Source organism: Mixophyes fleayi, chromosome 10, assembly GCF_038048845.1.
Source record: "Mixophyes fleayi isolate aMixFle1 chromosome 10, aMixFle1.hap1, whole genome shotgun sequence".
Taxonomy (NCBI): Eukaryota; Metazoa; Chordata; class Amphibia; order Anura; family Limnodynastidae; genus Mixophyes; species Mixophyes fleayi.
In genome coordinates, this window is record NC_134411.1 from 11,325,994 (window position 1) to 11,346,420 (window position 20,427).

Below are 20,427 nucleotides of genomic sequence, written 5' to 3' on the forward strand. Positions count from 1 at the left end.
TTTACAAATAAGATTAACCTTCAAACACCCCCTCCTCTCTCACACACACACACACACTATAATAACTAAATTTATTTGACCTATTAAGTATTTAAAAATATAATGTTACTATTTTATAATAAGGGCTAATATATAATGTACTGTTAGAATTATAATCACACTTTTTAAAAATAAGATTACCCTTCAAACACCCACCACACACCTACCACACACACTCTATAATAACTATATTTACTTGACCTATTAAGTGTTTTAAAATATAATGTTACTATTGTATAATAATGGATAATATATAATGTACTGTTACAATTATAATAATAATAATAATAATAATAATAATATTGTTATAATCTATACTGCAAGATATATAAATATAGCAAAACTCAGAGAAAACAGGGGCTGGCTGGCTACCCCCTGTGCTGGTCTCATAGTGGGCTACCTTTGGCCCGGGTCACTCGGCTACCTGCAATTTTTTTCTTTAAAATGTTCCCGATAAGCTGCTGAGCCAAGTCTCGCTCCCCGGGCTAAAATTTGCCAGCTAGCCCCTGCATCCAACAGCCGCTTTGTGATATTGTGACTGACAAGATCTTCCAAACATAAGATGTATGTTTTGGATCCTATCTATCTAGTACACAAGGAGTACATAAGGATAGCTGGTATTAAAATAAAAAAGCACAATAAGCCTTTGCAATCATAGTGTCTGCTGTCTATCTTTCTAGAATTGTCTGTCAGACACATGCAGCTGTAAGGACAGTGAGGAATGCATGTGTGCTGCCCTTTCCTCTTATGTATATGCATGTGCCAAGAAAAGCGTCTCTCTCATTGGGTGGAGAGATACCGTGTGCCGTAAGTACTAATTTAATAACCAGAACCTTTTCTTGGGAATCCTAGAGCACTGTTCAGCTGACACAGAATGTTTTTTTCCTCAATGACTTGATTGTTTCTACTCTGCTCTCCTGAGCCCACGTTAGTCTAGTAGTCTGATTACTAGGGCTAATAAATAGAGAATTAAGGAATATCTCCTCTCCCGCCCCCTGCACTAATCCTGCATTAGCATTAAACCAACTGTTCGCCCAACCCTAGAAACTCTTCATAAACAAAGACACTATTTCATACTTACCTACTTTCTTCAGCTCCCTTCCGGGAGCCAGCCAGTGGAGGGGGGCGTGAAGGGGCGGGGTGGCCGAAATCGCGTCATTTCGGCCCCGCCCCCTGTGACGTCATGACGCAAATTGCGTCATTTGACAGCGGGGGCGGGGCCAAACGCCGCGATTCACCGGGAATCGCGGCGTTTGGGATCTAATTCTGCCCACTTCACTAGGAAGTGGGGCACTTCCTAGTGAAGTGGGCAGAATTCGGGAGATTGCCACACTCGCCCGGGAGTCCGGGAGACTCTCACAAAATGCGGGAGTCTCCCGGACATTCCGGGAGAGTTGGCAAGTATGCACTATTTTATTACCTTATTTTACCCAGACAGTGAGTCAATACAAAACTAGAACAGTACTGTATAACAATGTTTGTTTGTGTTCCATTATCATTCTATTCATTGCTTCACCTAGAAAAATACACAAAGGTCTGCAAAGAATCTCAGGTATACCATTATAATGTGACTCAGTGCCAGCCGACATGCCGTTCGCTTAGTGAGGCAGACGTGACATTCAGCTTTCAGTTTGATCCTGTGGATGGCTGCGTGTGTAGCGACGGAACCTATGTGAATGACAATGGGGACTGTGTTGTGCCAAGTTCATGTCCATGCTACTATCAAGGCAATGTTGTGAAGTCTGGAGAGATTAAACAGAATGGAATTGCATGGTAAGGGTTTTTTTTATTTACATTTTTTATTTATTCACTTTCTATGCTGACAGTAATATACATTAGGTGCCTGATTCATTAAGAAAGTAAGGCAAAAAAAGGAGTATATTTTCTACTGGAAAAACCATGCTATAATACAAGGGGTGCTAATTAGTTTATTATTTTGCACACAAGTTAAATACTAGCTGCTTTTTCATCTAGCACACAAATACTTGATAGTTTTACTTTTACACTGAAATTTAAAGTTGATCTAGGACATGTTCTACCATAACTATCAATCTGTCGTCACATTTTAAATTTACCTCCCTCTCCAATGCAACAAGGTTCAAAGTTACTCCTTGTTTTTGCTTTACATTCCTTAATGATTCAGGCGCTAGCAGTTTAAAAATGTAATATGTTTTGCATTGTAATTGAATAGCTACAGGGGAGGGCTGGCAGATTTCAGCCCGGGGGGCAAGCACACAGCAGCGGCCCATCCTTAAAGGGTGGTTTTTGGTACAATATATATTTATCTATATAAAAAGAGGCTATTGTAGTGTTGCTTAATCCATATATACATTTTTATGCCCATGCCCAGAGCTGGATTAAGGCTCTGGTGGGTCTGGGCATTTTAGACTGGGTAACCCCCTATGATGTAGCATGGTTATCATTTTAGACAAATACACAGGCAATACTGTCTGCCTCCAGCACCGTTATCCACACATGTCCTCCTCTGCCCCCAGCACCTTCAGACACACATGTCCCCATCTGCCGCCAGCGCGTTCAGCCACACATGTCCCCCTCTACCCCAGCACCTTCAGCCACACATGCCCCAGTCTGCCCCCAGCACCTTTAGCCACAAATGCCCCCCCCTCTGCCCTAAGCACCTTTAGCCACACATGCCCCCCCCTCTGCCCTAGCACCTTTAGCCACACATGTCCCCCCTCTGCCCTAGCACCTTTAGCCACACATGTCCCCCCTCTGCCCCCAGCACCTTTAGCCACACATGTCCCCCTCTGCCGCCAGCACCTTCAGCCACACATGCCCCAGTCTGCCCCCAGCACCTTTAGTCACACATATCCCCCTCTTCCCCCAGCACCTTCAGCCACACATGTCCCCCTCTGCCCCCAGCACCTTCAGCCACACATGTCCCCCTCTGCCCCCAGCACTTTTAGCCACAAATGCCCCCCCTCTGCCCCAGCACCTTTAGCCACACATGCCCCCCTCTGCCCCAGCACCTTTAGCTACACATGTCCCCCTATACCCTACAGTATCAATCGCTAACTCCCCCCTTCCTCTTACATTTTTCTACATGAGTGGCTCCAGGGACAGAGAGATATGCTGCAGCTCCTGCACACTGACCATAGAGTTCCATCAGCCCCGCCTACACTTCCTACCATGTGACCACTGCGGTCACATGACCCTGTGCTGTAAGCTGCCTGCTACTGAGATGCGATGGAGACAGCCTTTGCGATAGATAGATAGATAGATAGATAGATAGATAGATAGGCATAACTACAAATTTGTGGGCGCCATTGATTCTTTTTTAAAGGGGGCCCAAAGTTTATAGAGAGGAACACCGTATGCCATGGCCAGCGTGTCAAGCTCTAATTATGGGGCATGTCCCCCCATATATCATCAATGATCCCCCATAACATGTCCCCCCATCAATTCCCTATAATACCATGTCCAACATCAATCCTCAAAATCACCCTTCTCACCCTTGTGCTGAGCCTACTTTGGCACTTTTGGGGCTGGTCACATTCTAACATCAATATCTGTAATCTGTTTATACAGTGCTCACACAAATTATACCTTGTGTTTTCAGACAGTACCACTAGTTTGCTTATACCTCTTGAGATGGTAAAGAAAATCTACACAAAAAGGCCAAAAAAGTGTTTTGTTTTTTTTATTGAAATTGCAAGAGAGTGAACTAAAAGTAAATGTGTGTACCTTTTTTTTTTTTTCTAAAAACCACTACATGCAAAGCCCAATGCCAGGTGTGTTGCAGGTTATGCAGTGTGTGAATACGTCTTTTCATCTCTTTTAGTGCAGTTCCTCCACTCTAGTCTTCTTTGCAGCTTGTGGGGATGTGCATAGCATGCTATTTAAGCAATTTCACCTCTTAAATTCACCTCTTTTGTGTCGGCTGTTTTCCAGCGGTTTATCAAACTGCTGCTTAGTAAATCTGACGGTTTGTATTTTTATCATGTTAAAAATCGGGCCGACGATTTGTAATGTGATGCTTTGTTAAACTGTGTTTTTCAGGCGGTTTGGCCTTTAGTAAATCTAGCGGTTTTAAAAATCGCTGAAGACTGGTGGCTTCATCAAACCGCCCTTTAGTAAACCTAGCCCAAAGACTTTCTTTATATATTCCTTAATAGGTGTAAAGAAGGACAAAAACTAGGATCTTTCCTTCTGTGTGCCAATAAGATTGAGTATTGGGACTACTAGGAAGGAGGAGGATATTAAAAGTCAATAGATTCAAACAGTTATTTTCTTTCTCAGTAAATTCACTTTTTAAAGTCAACATTTTCTCTCTACTTAATGTAGTCAAAGGAAGGGAACCAGATATTGGGATCATATGTGATCTAACTACTTTGATTGTTGCCAGTATCATCTGAGGTTGAGTTTTCTTGGTAAAATAGTATGGGGTCAATTGCAAAACCTTGAGGAGATTCATTAAAACAAACATTCATTATATGCAGGATATAAGATCTAAGTTTCTTCTGTAGCTCTACTAAGATTTGTACATTTTATACATAAATTAGCCCATTTGGTGCCAAAGGTGTCATATTACTAGTAGGGATGAGCGCGCTCGGATTTCTGAAATCCGAGCCCACCCGAACGTTGCGGATCCGAGTCGGATCCGAGACAGATCCGGGTATTGGCGCCAAATTCAAAAGTGAAACTGAGGCTCTGACTCATAATCCCGTTGTCGGATCTCGCGATACTCGGATCCTATAAATTCCCCGCTAGTCGCCGCCATCTTCACTCGGGCATTGATCAGGGTAGAGGGAGGGTGTGTTAGGTGGTCCTCTGTGCTGTTTAGTTCTGTGCTGTTTAGTTCTGTGCTGTTTAGTGCTGTGCTGTTTAGTGCTGTGCTGTGCTGTGCTGTGCTGTGTTCTGCAGTATCAGTCCAGTGGTGCTGTGTGCTGTGCTCTGTCCTTCTGAGGTCAGTGGTGCTGCTGGGTCCTGTGCTGTGTCCTGTTCAGTCCAGTGGTGCTGTGTCCTGTGCTCTGTGCTTCTAAGGGCATAGTTATTTCCCCAATATTCCCCTGTGTTTAAAAAAATAAAAAAAAGTTTTTTTTATAAAATACCAAAAACTACTTTAATATTTTTTAATTACCACAAAATTTTCACAACCAATCCTGCAGTATAAGCCCATTGGTACTGCAATATTACCAAGTTCACACATTCAGCAGTAAAAGTCCAGTGGTACTGCAATATTACAAAGTTTACACATTCTGCAGTATCAGTCCAGTGGTGCTGTGTCCTGTGCTCTGTCCTGCTGAGTTCCGTAGTGCTGCTGGGTCCTGTGCCGTGTCCTGTTCAGTCCAGTGGTGCTGTGTCCTGTGCTCTGTGCTTCTAAGGGCATAGTTATTTCCCCATTATTCCCAAGTTTGTAAAAAATAAAAAAAAAGTAAAAAAAAACAAAAAAATTAAAAAAAAAAAAAAATATATAATAATTATAACCAAATTTGCAAAACCAATCCAGCATTATAAGTCCATTGGTACTGCAATATTACCAAGTTCACACATTCAGCAGTAAAAGTCCAGTGGTACTGCAATATTACAAAGTTTACACATTCTGCAGTATCAGTCCAGTGGTGCTGTGTCCTGTGCTCTGTCCTGCTGAGTTCCGTAGTGCTGCTGGGTCCTGTGCCGTGTCCTGTTCAGTCCAGTGGTGCTGTGTCCTGTGCTCTGTGCTTCTAAGGGCATAGTTATTTCCCCATTATTCCCAAGTTTGTAAAAAATAAAAAAAAAGTAAAAAAAAATAAAAAATTAAAAAAAAAAAAAATATATATAATAATTATAACCAAATTTGCAAAACCAATCCAGCATTATAAGTCCATTGGTACTGCAATATTACCAAGTTCACACATTCTGCAGTATCTTGTGCTACATATAATGGAGACCAAAAATTTGGAGGATAAAGTAGGGAAAGATCAAGACCCACTTCCTCCTAATGCTGAAGCTGCTGCCACTAGTCATGACATAGACGATGAAATGCCATCAACGTCGTCTTCCAAGCCCGATGCCCAATCTCGTAGTACCGGGCATGTAAAATCCAAAAAGCCCAAGTTAAGAAAAAGTAGCAAAAAGAGAAACTTAAAATCATCTGAGGAGAAACGTAAAGTTGCCAATATGCCATTTACGACACGGAGTGGCAAGGAACGGCTTAGGCCCTGGCCCGTGTTCATGACTAGTGGTTCAGCTTCACCCACGGATCTTAGCCCTCCTCCTCCTCCCCCCCCCTACAAAAAATTGAAGAGAGTTATGCTGTCAGCAACAAAACAGCAAACAACTCTGCCTTCTAAAGAGAAATTATCACAAATCCCCAAGGCGAGTCCAAGCGTGTTGGTGGTTGTCAAGCCTGACCTTCCCATCACTGTACGGGAAGAGGTGGCTCGGGAGGAGGCTATTGATGATGTAGCTGGCGCTGTGGAGGAACTTGATGATGAGGATGGTGATGTGGTTATTGTAAATGAGGCACCAGGGGGGGAAACAGCTGATGTCCATGGGATGAAAAAGCCCATCGTCATGCCTGGTCAGAAGACCAAAAAATGCACCTCTTCGGTCTGGAGTTATTTTTATCCAAATCCAGACAACCAATGTATGGCAATATGTAGCTTATGTAAAGCTCAAATAAGCAGGGGTAAGGATCTTGCCCACCTAGGAACATCCTCCCTTATACGTCACCTGAATAACCTTCATAGTTCAGTGGTTAGTTCAGGAACTGGGGCTAGGACCCTCATTGGTACAGGGACACCTAAATCCCGTGGTCCAGTTGGATACACACCAGCAACACCCTCCTCGTCAACTTCCTCCACAATCTCCATCAGATTCAGTCCTGCAGCCCAAGTCACCAGCCAGACTGAGTCCTCCTCAATACGGGATTCATCCGAGGAATCCTGCAGCGGTACGCCTACTACTGCCACTGCTGCTGTTGCTGCTGTTAGTCGGTCATCTTCCCAGAGGGGAAGTCGTAAGACCGCTAAGTCTTTCACCAAACAATTGACCGTCCAACAGTCGTTTGCCATGACCACCAAATACGATAGTAGTCACCCTATTGCAAAGCGTATAACTGCGGCTGTAACTGCAATGTTGGTGTTAGACGTGCGCCCGGTGTCCGCCATCAGTGGAGTGGGATTTAGAGGGTTGATGGAGGTATTGTGGCCCCGGTACCAAATTGTGTACCGGGGCCACCACACTACGCAGTCAAGATAGATAGATGCGTATCATAGATAAAGTACATTCAGTGGTGTGGGGCAAATTGAAAAATATTCAAAATGCACTGACATTATCAAAAACAAGAGGTTGTCACATGCTAAAACTCCAACATGTATATGATGGAGAGGATGGAGGAGCAGCCGTATGTGTAGTGTAATGCAGACCTGTTGAAGGTTTTTTATATATTTTATTGTGGTGCCCAGTGCCCACTCCTCTACGCAGTCCAGGTACATTTATTGGTGCGAATCAAACAAGTTGATGGTTTTCTTATTATATATATTGTGGTGACCCACTCCTCTACGCAGTCCAGGTACATTTATTGGTGCGAATCAAACAAGTTGATGGTTTTCTTATTATATATATTGTGGTGACCCACTCCTCTACGCAGTCCAGGTACATTTATTGGTGCGATTCATAAAAGTTCAGGGTTTTTAAGATATTGTGGTGACCCACTCCTCTACGCAGTCCAGGTACATTTATTGGTGCGATTCATAAAAGTTCAGGGTTTTTAATATATTGTGGTGACCCACTCCTCTACGCAGTCCAGGTACATTTATTGGTGCGAATCAAACAAGTTGATGGTTTTCTTATTATATATATTGTGGTGACCCACTCCTCTACGCAGTCCAGGTACATTTATTGGTGCGATTCATAAAAGTTCAGGGTTTTTAAGATATTGTGGTGACCCACTCCTCTACGCAGTCCAGGTACATTTATTGGTGCGAATCAAACAAGTTGATGGTTTTCTTATTATATATATTGTGGTGACCCACTCCTCTACGCAGTCCAGGTACATTTATTGGTGCGATTCATAAAAGTTCAGGGTTTTTAATATATTGTGGTGACCCACTCCTCTACGCAGTCCAGGTACATTTATTGGTGCGAATCAAACCAGTTGATGGTTTTCTTATTATATATATTGTGGTGACCCACTCCTCTACGCAGTCCAGGTACATTTATTGGTGCGATTCATAAAAGTTCAGGGTTTTTAATATATTGTGGTGACCCACTCCTCTACGCAGTCCAGGTACATTTATTGGTGCGAATCAAACAAGTTGATGGTTTTCTTATTATATATATTGTGGTGACCCACTCCTCTACGCAGTCCAGGTACATTTATTGGTGCGATTCATAAAAGTTCAGGGTTTTTAAGATATTGTGGTGACCCACTCCTCTACGCAGTCCAGGTACATTTATTGGTGCGAATCAAACAAGTTGATGGTTTTCTTATTATATATATTGTGGTGACCCACTCCTCTACGCAGTCCAGGTACATTTATTGGTGCGATTCATAAAAGTTCAGGGTTTTTAATATATTGTGGTGACCCACTCCTCTACGCAGTCCAGGTACATTTATTGGTGCGAATCAAACCAGTTGATGGTTTTCTTATTATATATATTGTGGTGACCCACTCCTCTACGCAGTCCAGGTACATTTATTGGTGCGATTCATAAAAGTTCAGGGTTTTTAATATATTGTGGTGACCCACTCCTCTACGCAGTCCAGGTACAATTATTGGTGCGAATCATAAAAGTTCAGGGTTTTTAATATATATTGTGGTGACCCACTCCTCTACGCAGTCCAGAAAGATACCTTGTTGCAACGTTTTGGACTAATAACTATATTGTGAGGTGTTCAGAATACACTGTAAATTAGTGGAAATGCTTGTTATTGAATGTTATTGAGGTTAATAATAGCCTAGGAGTGAAAATAAGCCCAAAAACTTGATTTTTAAACTTTTTATGTTTTTTTCAAAAAAAATCCGAATCCAATACCTTAAATCCGAACCGAGACCTTTCGTCAAGTGTTTTGCGAGACAAATCCGAACCTCAAAAATAACGAAAATCCGGATCCAAAACACAAAACACGAGACCTCAAAAGTCGCCGGTGCACATCCCTAATTACTAGTAAAGGCCTGTGCATGACCCCTGCCACCTCCAAGCATGGGTTCAAATCAAGTATTGCATTGAGAAGCCTCTTGAGCCTGACCCCGATTATATAGTCTTACAAAATCTCTTTTTTGCATCTGAAATAGAGTGAGGCACTTTCCCACACTTAGGGCTAGATTTACTAAGCTGTGGGTTTGAAAAATTCGGGATGTTGCCTATAGCAACCAATCAGATTCTAGCTATCATTTTGTAGAAGGTACTAAATAAATGAAAGCTAGAATCTGATTGGTTGCTATAGGCAACATCCCCACTTTTTCAAACCCGCAGCTTAGTAAATCTAGCCCTTAGTCCACATTTAGCAAGAAACACCACAATCCACCAAACTACTACAAGCATTCCCTCACTAACCAACATCTTGACTACCTTAGACATGGCGCATTTGCTCATTATCCTTACTGTGTAAGTATATTTAACAGCATCATTTTAATGTTTAAACTTAACTTGCCCTACATACAAACTGCCCCCTACAGCTATAGTGCTCAAATGTCTTTATGTTTCAAATGGCCAGCAAGAAGTCTGCATAATTATGTTAACAGATTAATGCACTTGAAATACAATTTTATTACATATAAAACACTGCTACTAAGGGGAATGTCTCAGAGCTAGGAAAGAAACACTAATTTGAGTAAAATGAAACCAGAAAACTTGCCTTTACTAACTCATCTCCTAATAACTTTCTTTTTCCAAAATCCTGCCCTCACCTAAACTAGGAAAACCATGGGATTCCTTTCTTATAACCCCAGTTGTTATCAAGTTACTCACCCGTGGCTCAATCTACTCACTAGAGGCCTAATTCATTAAGGAAAGTAAGGCAAAAAAAAGAGTTTTCTCTTGGACAAACCATGTTACCATGCAAGGGGTGCAAATTATTTTATTGTTTTGCACATAAGTTAAATACTGGTGTTTTTTCCATGTAGCACTAAAATACTTGATAGCTTTATATTTACACTGAAATTTAAAGTTGATCTAAAACATGCCCTGCCCCAAATATAAATCTGCCATCATATTTTAAATTTGCATCCCCCTCCAATGGAACATGGTTTTGCAAAGGTGCAAAGTTTGGTTTTTTTTTGCTTTAATTTCCTTAATGAATCAGGCCCTAGATTAGAAAGTTCAGAAAATAAACAGGCTTTGCAGAGGTTACCCAAACAGGATCAGGTAAGTATTTTGTTTTTCCATGATGATTGGACAAGCATTTCAGCATTCTGAGGTTAATCAAATCAACAGTTTCAGCAACCTCATTAAGCTCCATTAATTTTCCAAATTTTCTAGGCACGCAACCTGGAAAACAGATAGTGTGGATGCACTGGGTGTGACTAAGTAGATGATTGTTGTTTCAATAGTTGGGGTAAGGATGGATTTTGGAAAGAAATTGTTAAGAATGCAATTCTACTTTTACGGTCTGGCTATAAATCTATGATATACAGTGACTGCAGTAGTACTGTCCCACAGGCATTATGTATACTTATTTGTTATTATAATGCTTGTTTTGAATGTGTGGCATTTCTCCAATGTTACATGCCACCCATACCTATGGGTACATCTTTTCTTATTTTTACAGTACATGTGAAAAGGGCCAGCTGAACTGTATGGGAGTAGAAAAAAAGCCAGGTAAATGAATACCTAACACTATCCTACTCTCTGTTCAATCCTTATAGGGAAATTTAATTCCAAGATAGATCATGTTAACATGTTGTCAAGTCACAGAATAAATTGATTCGTAATACATTACTGATTAAAAGCAGAAGATACTGTCCATTGGGGTAAATGATAACCAAATATATAGGACAAATAATGAAAATTGAGTCAATATTACAATATATCTTTTACCATTCTCAAATAAGAATGGAAAATACTTAAACTTGCATGTGCTCTTTCTTCTAGTTTGGCAGTAGCAATGTGAGCTGTTAACTTTATTTGTATTTTGTTGGCAGATATTTTATATTTATGGTAATTAGAGCACCTGCATGACCAACTTTCAAATGGATGATAGCTAAAATAAACTGGAAAAATCCATGCACTCAGTATATAGAATGACAGACTTTAAGTGAATTTAGAAAATATTGAAAAACAAGTGAAAAAAAGCTGAGTTTATAAAATTCACCATTAGACTATCGCTAACCTTCATTGTACATTATGAACAGCAGCTTAATTAGTTCTTTCCCCATTGTAGTCAGTTCCTCCTGAAAACAAATCTCTATATCACACCAATGTCGGCTGTGCTGCATTATATGGACAAGGGTGAAAACCTTAAGGAACCCCCCCCCCCCAAAAAAAAAACATGTTAACTTGGGCTCCCCCCAAAAAGTGTGTGGCATTCATATTAAAAGTCATTGGTCTGCAATGATTTATCAATTAACATAATTGTTGGGTAATACATATGCATATAAAAATATTATTCATTTTATACACATTATCCACAATGTGATATCAATTGTGTTTATTTATTTTTTGTTTGCAAGACTTACCAGTATCACTTTTTGGTAAGGTGTGTCATTATTTTAATTTGCAAAATAGTAGCAATATCTCTACCTGCACATAAGTAAGACAACTCCTTAATATTCTACTATTACCTAGAATTACCTCCAAACTTTCTCTTTCCAGTCTGCTCTCACCCACTTGTTTATTTTGATTGCACCAGTGCCCCAAAAGGCACCAAAGGAGTGGAATGTCAGAGGAGCTGTCATACGCTGGACATGGATTGTGTAAGTGTCAGACAATTTTTGCTAAATGTATCTGTTGACAAACACCATATATAATGCTCTGGCTACCTGTTGGGTGCCAAAGACTGCCCAGTACAATATCTATTTTTTGTGTGTGATTGTTTATGTTGCACTATTCTGTGGTAGTATTTTTTTCTTTTGTTTAATCGTTTGTATAGATCTTCCTTCCTTATTTGAAATTCCCCTCTCAAAGGTATGAATGTTTCCATTATATCACGTAGATCGCTTTTCATTAAACTGTGAATGAATTTATTGAAGTCTTGATTTTGGCATTGAAACTAGGGAATAATTGTGATTAGATCATTATCCAATGGAATACTTCAATTCTCTGTAATATATCCATTAGTATTGAACCTGAGCTGTGCTGTCTGCTGTGCTGACCTGTTATTTTTTTAGGGTTACACCACAGTCTATATGATTATCCCTGTAAGGAAAGCATCTTTCTCAGTGTTTTTTAAGATTACATGAACACTCTCAATGTTTTCTGCAGCATCCCGAGTTAAAATAATGAGCAAACCCTCTCCCTTTATAACTCTCTGGGGTCATTTATGAATGTGGATAAATGTGAAGGTAGAATACTTCATTTTCTGTACAACCTAAATACACTACCACTTTTTTTTATGTTTATCTTGGTGGACACTTTGCACAACATTTTGTTCTTGACAAAAAAATGCACTTTTGCAAAAGCAAAACTTTCGCTTTAAAACACATTTGGACCACCCTCTTCAATAAGTTGATTTTTTAAATTTAAGAGACAATGCTCATTTCACTTATGACAATAATGTTTACATTGTTGTATAGTGTATTCACATTGGTTTATATGTGTATATTATTGTGCATCCCTTGTGACATGCACATAAATGGACAATATGGACCTCGTTTAGAGTCGGACGCAAAGTCCGTTTAAGAAGTGTAGGAGTGGGAGTGTACCGCAGCTTGGTAGGGTATTACGAGTGGCAAGCAACCCCATTTGCGTCCCACTCTTAATAACCTATCGAGCTGCGAGCAGTTCCTGCAGCTAGCTAAAGCTGGCGCCACCTAATTCCTGCCGCACAGCTTTAGCCCTGTTTTGGTGTGTGTTGCGTCTGCGCCTCACTGCGACTAGGATGTATTTACATGGTCACACCTTCACAAATCCGTGTTCCTCCAATTCTCTCGTAGTGAGTCGCAAGCTGTGGCAAGTGTTAATTGCGTCCAAGATGCAGGCGGATTTGGTGCTTTCTGCACATGCGTGATGGTGTTTTTTGGTTAGTTGCGCCTAAAACGGACTTTGCGTCCAACTCTAAATGAGGTCTGATGTGTTTCAATTCAGACAACAGTGGAGACTTGATTACTACCACTTCCAAAGGTTGTAAGATCTTGCTGTTTTGCAAGATGAAAAAGGCTGTTCGAATTATTTCTAGGATTGAACCAGCTCCATATCCATGCAGTTTTTACATACCTCCTATGTCAGAACATGCTGTTATCCATGTTTAAACACATCTCAACCAAGATAGTCTTTGTTCCATGACTACATCATAATATTTAAACCATCTCTCTGGATTTATTTACTAAATTATAAACATATTTATACATAAATTGTACCTCTTCGTTGTTCCTAATGGGGTTTCAGAATTCACATTTCTTGCTTTAACACGTTTAAATAAAGACACACAGCATAATAACTGTATACCTTATTTTGCAAATGTTGTGTATTTCAACATCATTTTCTCTTGTTCTTCCACAGTACAGTTCTCAGTGCATTTCAGGCTGTGTATGCCCCGGTGGCATGGTTTCTGATGAGAACGGAGGTTGTATCTCTGAGCAGCAATGTCCATGTTTCCACAATGAAGCTACGTTCAGTCCAGGAGCCAGCATCTCAGTTGACTGTAACACTTGGTAAATGTTTTTTTTAGGAGAGCAGATGAGAGAACCCTGTCTGGAATACAAACAAAACTTTATGTAAATGAAGAACAATCCAAAATTTTAACAGAGGCTCTCTCTGTAATGTTTTATTTGCTTGCCAGAACTTCTCATCCCAAATTTAGAAGCCCTAACAAAAATGAAACATTCTGGACCTGTTTCATTAAGGATAACAAAGCATAAAAAAGGACCTGGGCAAAACCATGTTGCCTTTGAGGGGAGGTAAATTTAAATTGTGGTGATAGATTTATAGTTTGGGGTCAGGCATGTCCTAGATCAACTTTAAATTTCAGTGTAAAAATAAAGCTATCAAGTACTTGTGTGCTACATGAAACAACAGACAGTATTTAAGTTATGTGCAAAATAATAAACTAATTTGCAACCCTTGCATTACATGGTTTGTCCCTCCTTTTTTTTGCCTTACTTTTCTTAATGACTCAAGCCCGCTCTCTGTAGACATCTATCCTATCAGCACAAGCTAGTACTGTCATGCAATAAACCCCAGTGCAAATCATTGACTCAAAGGGCTTGCCCAGAAGTCTATTCTGCTGAATAGGAGTCACTTATTGCGCTACTTTACGAAAGATGGTAGCTGCCATCACCATAGAAAAGGTTGAAATGACCCGTTTATATAACTATGGCATTATATTATCTACATAAGACATGTTAACTGCAAGTATATCTGTGTCTTTGACCTTCTTTTGTAGCGTATGTAAGAACAGGAAGTGGCAGTGTACCCACAAACGATGTCTCGGGACGTGTTCCATTTATGGGGATGGGCATTACATAACCTTTGACAACAAGCAGTTTACCTTTAGTGGAAGCTGTGAATACACTTTGGCCCAGGTACATCTATATTGTGTTGTAAAGTACGGTGATAGTGACTGAAGGCATGGTCATACTTGAATGGAAAGCACAAAAGCTATGTCTGGTCATGTAACACTTGAAATTCTCTTTCTCCTAAGGATAACTGTGGACAGGATGGAGTCCAAAGCTCTTTCAGAGTCATCACAGAGAATGTGCCATGTGGAACAACTGGCACCACATGTTCGAAAAATATCAAGATCTTTATCGGGGTAAAGAATCAGACTTCTAAACACTGTAAATTGCAAATTAAAATCAGTTTAATGCTTAATCATTTTGTTAACAGTGTACCTGTCACCTACTCACTTGGAGGCAACCATTTTGTTGTCTGAACCAATATTTGGGAGGATTTAGCCATTGAAATCACTACGAACTAATAATAAAAAAAGCCCCAGGAATGCTAATAGTTTCTAGTAAATTGATGTGCTATACAAATTGATTTTGGTACAGAAGATACACTGCTGTAAGTTAATTTTCATTATGTTGTTTATGCTAGTTTGGTTGTTTTGTCAAAAGTATAAAATCCAGATGGGTGACATAAGCATGTTGGGTTTATATCAGGGATGCTCAGGCTCGGTTCCTCGAGAACCAAACATATCCGAACTTAGCAGATCCGAGTCGAGCCGGCTCTGTACTTTTGCGCTTTTTCGGATTTGAGGCAAAACATCATTGTTACGTTGTTGGATCTCAGATTTCGCGAGTTTTGGATTCCTTTTTAAGACACAGCATAATGATGGGTGTGAGAGAGGGCGGGCCCAAAGACAAAGGGCGGGCCCAAGGACAAGTTCATCTTGCACCATTTTTCTTTTCTGTCACTGCTGTGTGCCAATGTTTCCAAGATGTGCTAGGAACTGCCGTGTGTTTGAGTCATTGCTCTGTCGCTTACCATCCAGACAGGTTGGTTCAGTATTTGTCCGAAAGTGTATGAAAATAATATTGTGACCTGTGAGGTGGTCAAAATTGACTGCAAATGACTTGAAATTAGTGTTATTGAGGTTAATAATAATGTAGGAGCAAAAAAAAAGTGCAAAATTATGTGATTTTAGCATATTTTAGGATTTTTTTAAAAAAATTCAAAACCAAAACACATGAGGCCGGTTTTGCCAAAACCAAAGCCAAAACCAAAACACGAAGCTAATCCAGATCCAAAACCAAAACTAAAATCAGGTCATGGGGGTTAGTGAGCATCTCTAGTTTTTATAGCTGTCCTTTGGAGTCCTTAATGATAACAGTGTGAGTTTGGTAATTTGATTATTGAGCTCTCTTGTGATCAACAGGGGGATGAGCTTCGTCTTGACAATGAAAAAATTGAGGTGGTGAAGAGAGATGACAAGAAAACAATTCAGTATGAGGTCTTCCAAAGGGGTATGTACCTCATCACTGACACTGAGAATGGAATCATAATTATGTGGGACAAAAAGACCACCATTCATATCAAGCTTAGCCCAGACTTCCAGGTAACAATATATTATATCTTAGATATTTTTTACACCATGATTATTTGGAATTTTCTTAAAAAAAATAGTACATTATAATCATTTAATATGTGGCATGTTTCTCAATCTCGATTAGTTTTTGAACCAGGCAGTAATGAGAACCAAATATCCACATTCCTACTTTTGTCCCTTTCTCTGACATTTATTTTCCATCTAGGCGAAAGTCTGTGGAATTTGTGGCAACTACGATGGCAATGCAAACAATGATTTCACCACCAGGAGTCAGTCAGTGGTAGAGAATTTGATGGAATTTGGCAACAGCTGGAAAACAGACCCAAAGTGTCCTAATGTACTAGTCGTGAAGGATCCTTGCTCTATCAACCCATACAGAAAAGCGTGGTCACTGAGGCAGTGTGGGATTATTACCAGCAAAGTCTTCCAACCTTGCCATGCTCAGGTGAGTAACCATGAAATTAACAAACTAAAATATATTTAATACAGTAGCCCAAATGCAAATTAAAGGATTTGATTTCTTTTTGTAAGGCAATTTAATTTTAATGATATTTAATGGAGTATTGTCACAAAGATTTCACAATGCACATTTACTATTTCACTTATGCATTTAATATTGCATAGAACACATTTATAACATTTCTATTGTCACAAAACAGGAACTGTCTACTGTGTTTCCTAATTCAGAGAGTTTGGCACAATAGCTGGTTATTTAATATGCAGTATATATTTATATATTAACTATAACTTATTTCATGTCTCTGTATGTATACACAATAAGACAGTGGTGGGCCCCATCGGGGTGCCTGGTGAGGCCCTCTAACCTTTTAAAGGACTGCATATCACACTTAGGGGTATATTTACTAAACTGCGGGTTTGAAAAAGTTGAGATGCTGCCTATAGCAACCAATCAGATTCTAGCTGTCATTCTGTAGAATGTACTAAATAAATGATAACTACAATCTGATTGGTTGCTATAGGCAACATCTCCACTTTTTCAAACCCGCAGTTTAGTAAATATACCACCTAATCTTAGTAATAAGTTAAAATAATTCAGATAATCAATGCAAGAGACAACTATCTGTAATAACATATCAGCAGACATTTTAAACAAATGTTACAAGCTATAACAAACAAATCTGACACTAAGACAGAAAAGAACTGGGAGTCCCAGTGAAGGCTCAGAGGGTTGCTTGTTGCCCATCACTACTATAAGTCAACTAAAAAGAATATGAAAAAAAAAATTTACTTTAATGTACTTAAGCTCCCCCCCAGCTACTTATCTACCAAATACATTAATAAAGGTATGCCCTTTCTTTGGGGACACGTCCCACAATGGGGACTGGGAGGATGAATCTATGTATGCATTATATGGAAAATCAGGTTCTTATAATTAAATGCTCTATGCGGTTGCCTTAAAAATTAAGAACATCAATATTTTAAAAACTTTGCAGCCAGCATTTTCAGCAATAATTTTTATTTCTACTGAATATAGCAGACAATTGGCAGTGGTATTATATCAGGCATAAAATACAAGTACATACAGTAAAACAATTGTAAGCTACAAATGGGTTATAGTCATGCACTAATGTTAGTATATCTATTCCAACAGGTTGATCCTGGCAAGTATTTTGAATCATGCATTAGCGACTCATGTGCCTGTGATTCTGGAGGAGATTGCGAGTGCTTCTGTACTGCAGTTGCGTTATATGCCCAGGCTTGCAGTGAAAATGGAGTGTGTATTAAGTGGAGAACGCCAACTATATGCCGTAAGTGTGACAGCATAATGTCAATCAGGGTGACCAGACATCCCTGTTTTCCAGGGACAGTGCAAGGTTTGAATGGGAGTAAACCTATTCAAACCTGGCACTGCCCGAAAATGTTCCCAGGTTTGTAGAATCCAAAAGGAGTCTGACTGCACAGAGCAATAGGAAGCAGCAAGCATGTCTCCTTTCGAGGCAAAACAAAGACTAACCTTTACTGAGGTTGTGTAAAAGAAATGGAGGATAATCCTACTGATCCTTATAGAAACTTTGACAGTTTTCCCTTCTGACATGTTGTGACTAGTCATACCAGCTGCTGAACTTCTGTCTCAGCTGCAGGTAGTTGATTAAACTACAAATTTGAATTTCCCTCACTCCAGTTGCTGACTGGTCCTCCCACTATCAAAGTCACAATGCATTCTTAGCCTACCAGAGGAGACTCTTTTGTGAGTAAGATAAGAAAGCTTTTATTTGGGTCATTGAGAAGAATATTAATTTGTATATAACACTGCCAGAATTAAAAAAAAACACTGCTACTTTATTTAAATAGTACTGATGAAAACCCTTTCTGTTATAGTATGATCCAAAATAGTGAATGTGCTTTGCACTGTTTACTGATGTATTATTACATTTAGCCTCAATTCAGTTCAGATAGATAAATGAAGATTAATGATGATGGAAGCAGATCCTGAGGGCTCTCGTGAGGTGGTGATATAAGCAGCATAACCAAACCTTGGTTATGCTTCTATCTAACCAGAGTGTAAAGAAAATAAATAAATAAAAAAAAAAATATATATATATATATATATATATATATATATATATATATATATAACATCTGTGTGTGTATGTATGTGTATATGTATATATATATATATATGTGTATGTGTGTGTGTGTGTATATATATATATATATATATATATATATATATATATATATATATATATATACATTAGAGATGCTCAGGCTCGGTATTCTGAAAACTGAGCCCACCCAAACTTAGGGGATCCGAGTAGGCTCGCGAGTCGGGTCGTTTTTTTTGTGCATCCTCGGGTCTGAACTGAGGCAAAACATCATTGTTTCCTTGTTGGATCGCGCAGGTTTTGGATTCCATAAGTACCTCCCTCCCCAGGAGATCCAACGCCATTGCTCACACAGAAACAGGGGTAGCAGTGTTCTTGTCACTCTCCAGTCTCCAATGCCATTGCTCAGTGCCATTGCTCATACAGAAACAGGAGGGGTAGCAGTGTTCTTGTCACTCTCCAGTCTCCAATGCCATTGCTCAGTGCCATTGCTCATACAGAAACAGGAGGGGTAGCAGTGTTCTTGTCATTTGACAAAAATTGACTGGAAATGATTGGAAGTTAATGTTATTGAGGGTAATAATAATGTAGGAATAAAATAAGAGTTAAATTATGTGATTATAGCAACAAAAAAAAAAGGGATTTTAGAAACAAATTGGGATCCAAACCAAAACAAGCAAGCGCGGTTTTGCCAAAACCACAACACAAAGTTAATCCAGATCCAAAACCAAAACACGGGTGCTAATGAACATCTAATATATATATGTGTGTGTATATATATATATATATATATATATATATATATATATGTATACATCTAATATCAATCAGGAATAACTATGGACTAGACTAACACTATACACTATACGTCAGTGTATAAGTAGAAACCAGATCACTTATTTACAGTAGTCCTAATATTGGGTAGATTTATAACCTGTTACAGTTAAGGACATATGTATCTTAATACATTAGGAAGCGTGCAATTATGTATTATCAGATTATGCATTCTATATAGGTTTTACAACTTAAATAAAATTAGACATGCTATTGGTTAAGAGGAGTTTAAGATGCTTTGGTGCAATTTTTGGTTCCTGTATGCATACGCGTCTTTTCCATTTGACTTGACAACACTGGAGAGGTTGTTGCCCCCTATTGGAGCTGTGAAAGCTGAGCTGCTGCGAGGAGTGCATGGAGTCGTCAGTTCATACACACTGCAGAGTTGGAATGACATTGTTACATCGTTGAACGAGATTTTTAGTTCAGTTTAAAAATCTTGTTCCTCGTTGCAGGGTACACACTACTGTGATTTTGAACCAACCGGTCTTTTATCATCTTATTGGCCCGATAATCGTCTGAAAAATACAGTAGTGTGTACCCAGCCTAAGAGTATACAACTGACATTGATGCAGATTTGATTGCCAAAAGCATCTGCCTTGACAAGACAATGCAATTGAAAGTCCATATTCTGAGAAATGAAAAGGACAGAATTTGGAAATGGCAAAGAATACATGCATACATGGAGATATGATGGCTGACGATTTACACTATGTAATGGAGTTAAAGAACCATAGAGACTGGTTAATTTTTTTTTACATTTAATTGGAGAAACATAATGCAATAGTAAAGCTCTACGGAATCTGCTGGCCCTATATAAATAAATGTTGATGATGATGAATGATGGCAGATTTACAAAAGACTTCATTAAACCAAAACCTTTCATGATTTTGG

At 39.3% G+C, this 20,427-nt stretch overlaps 1 protein-coding gene across 1 annotated transcript in view; it reads left to right on the forward strand.

Moving 5' to 3' along the window:
- The window catches only part of LOC142103722 (uncharacterized), a 104,013-nt gene that overhangs the window by 37,198 nt on the left and 46,388 nt on the right, over positions 1-20,427 (forward strand). Inside the window, exons 16-25 of the mRNA XM_075187862.1 lie at positions 720-846; positions 1,560-1,812; positions 10,757-10,806; positions 11,800-11,900; positions 13,645-13,796; positions 14,528-14,666; positions 14,786-14,896; positions 15,962-16,141; positions 16,338-16,577; positions 17,745-17,901. Coding sequence (XP_075043963.1) covers positions 720-846; positions 1,560-1,812; positions 10,757-10,806; positions 11,800-11,900; positions 13,645-13,796; positions 14,528-14,666; positions 14,786-14,896; positions 15,962-16,141; positions 16,338-16,577; positions 17,745-17,901 — 1,510 coding nt within the window. The remainder of the gene's footprint in view (positions 1-719; positions 847-1,559; positions 1,813-10,756; positions 10,807-11,799; positions 11,901-13,644; positions 13,797-14,527; positions 14,667-14,785; positions 14,897-15,961; positions 16,142-16,337; positions 16,578-17,744; positions 17,902-20,427) is intronic.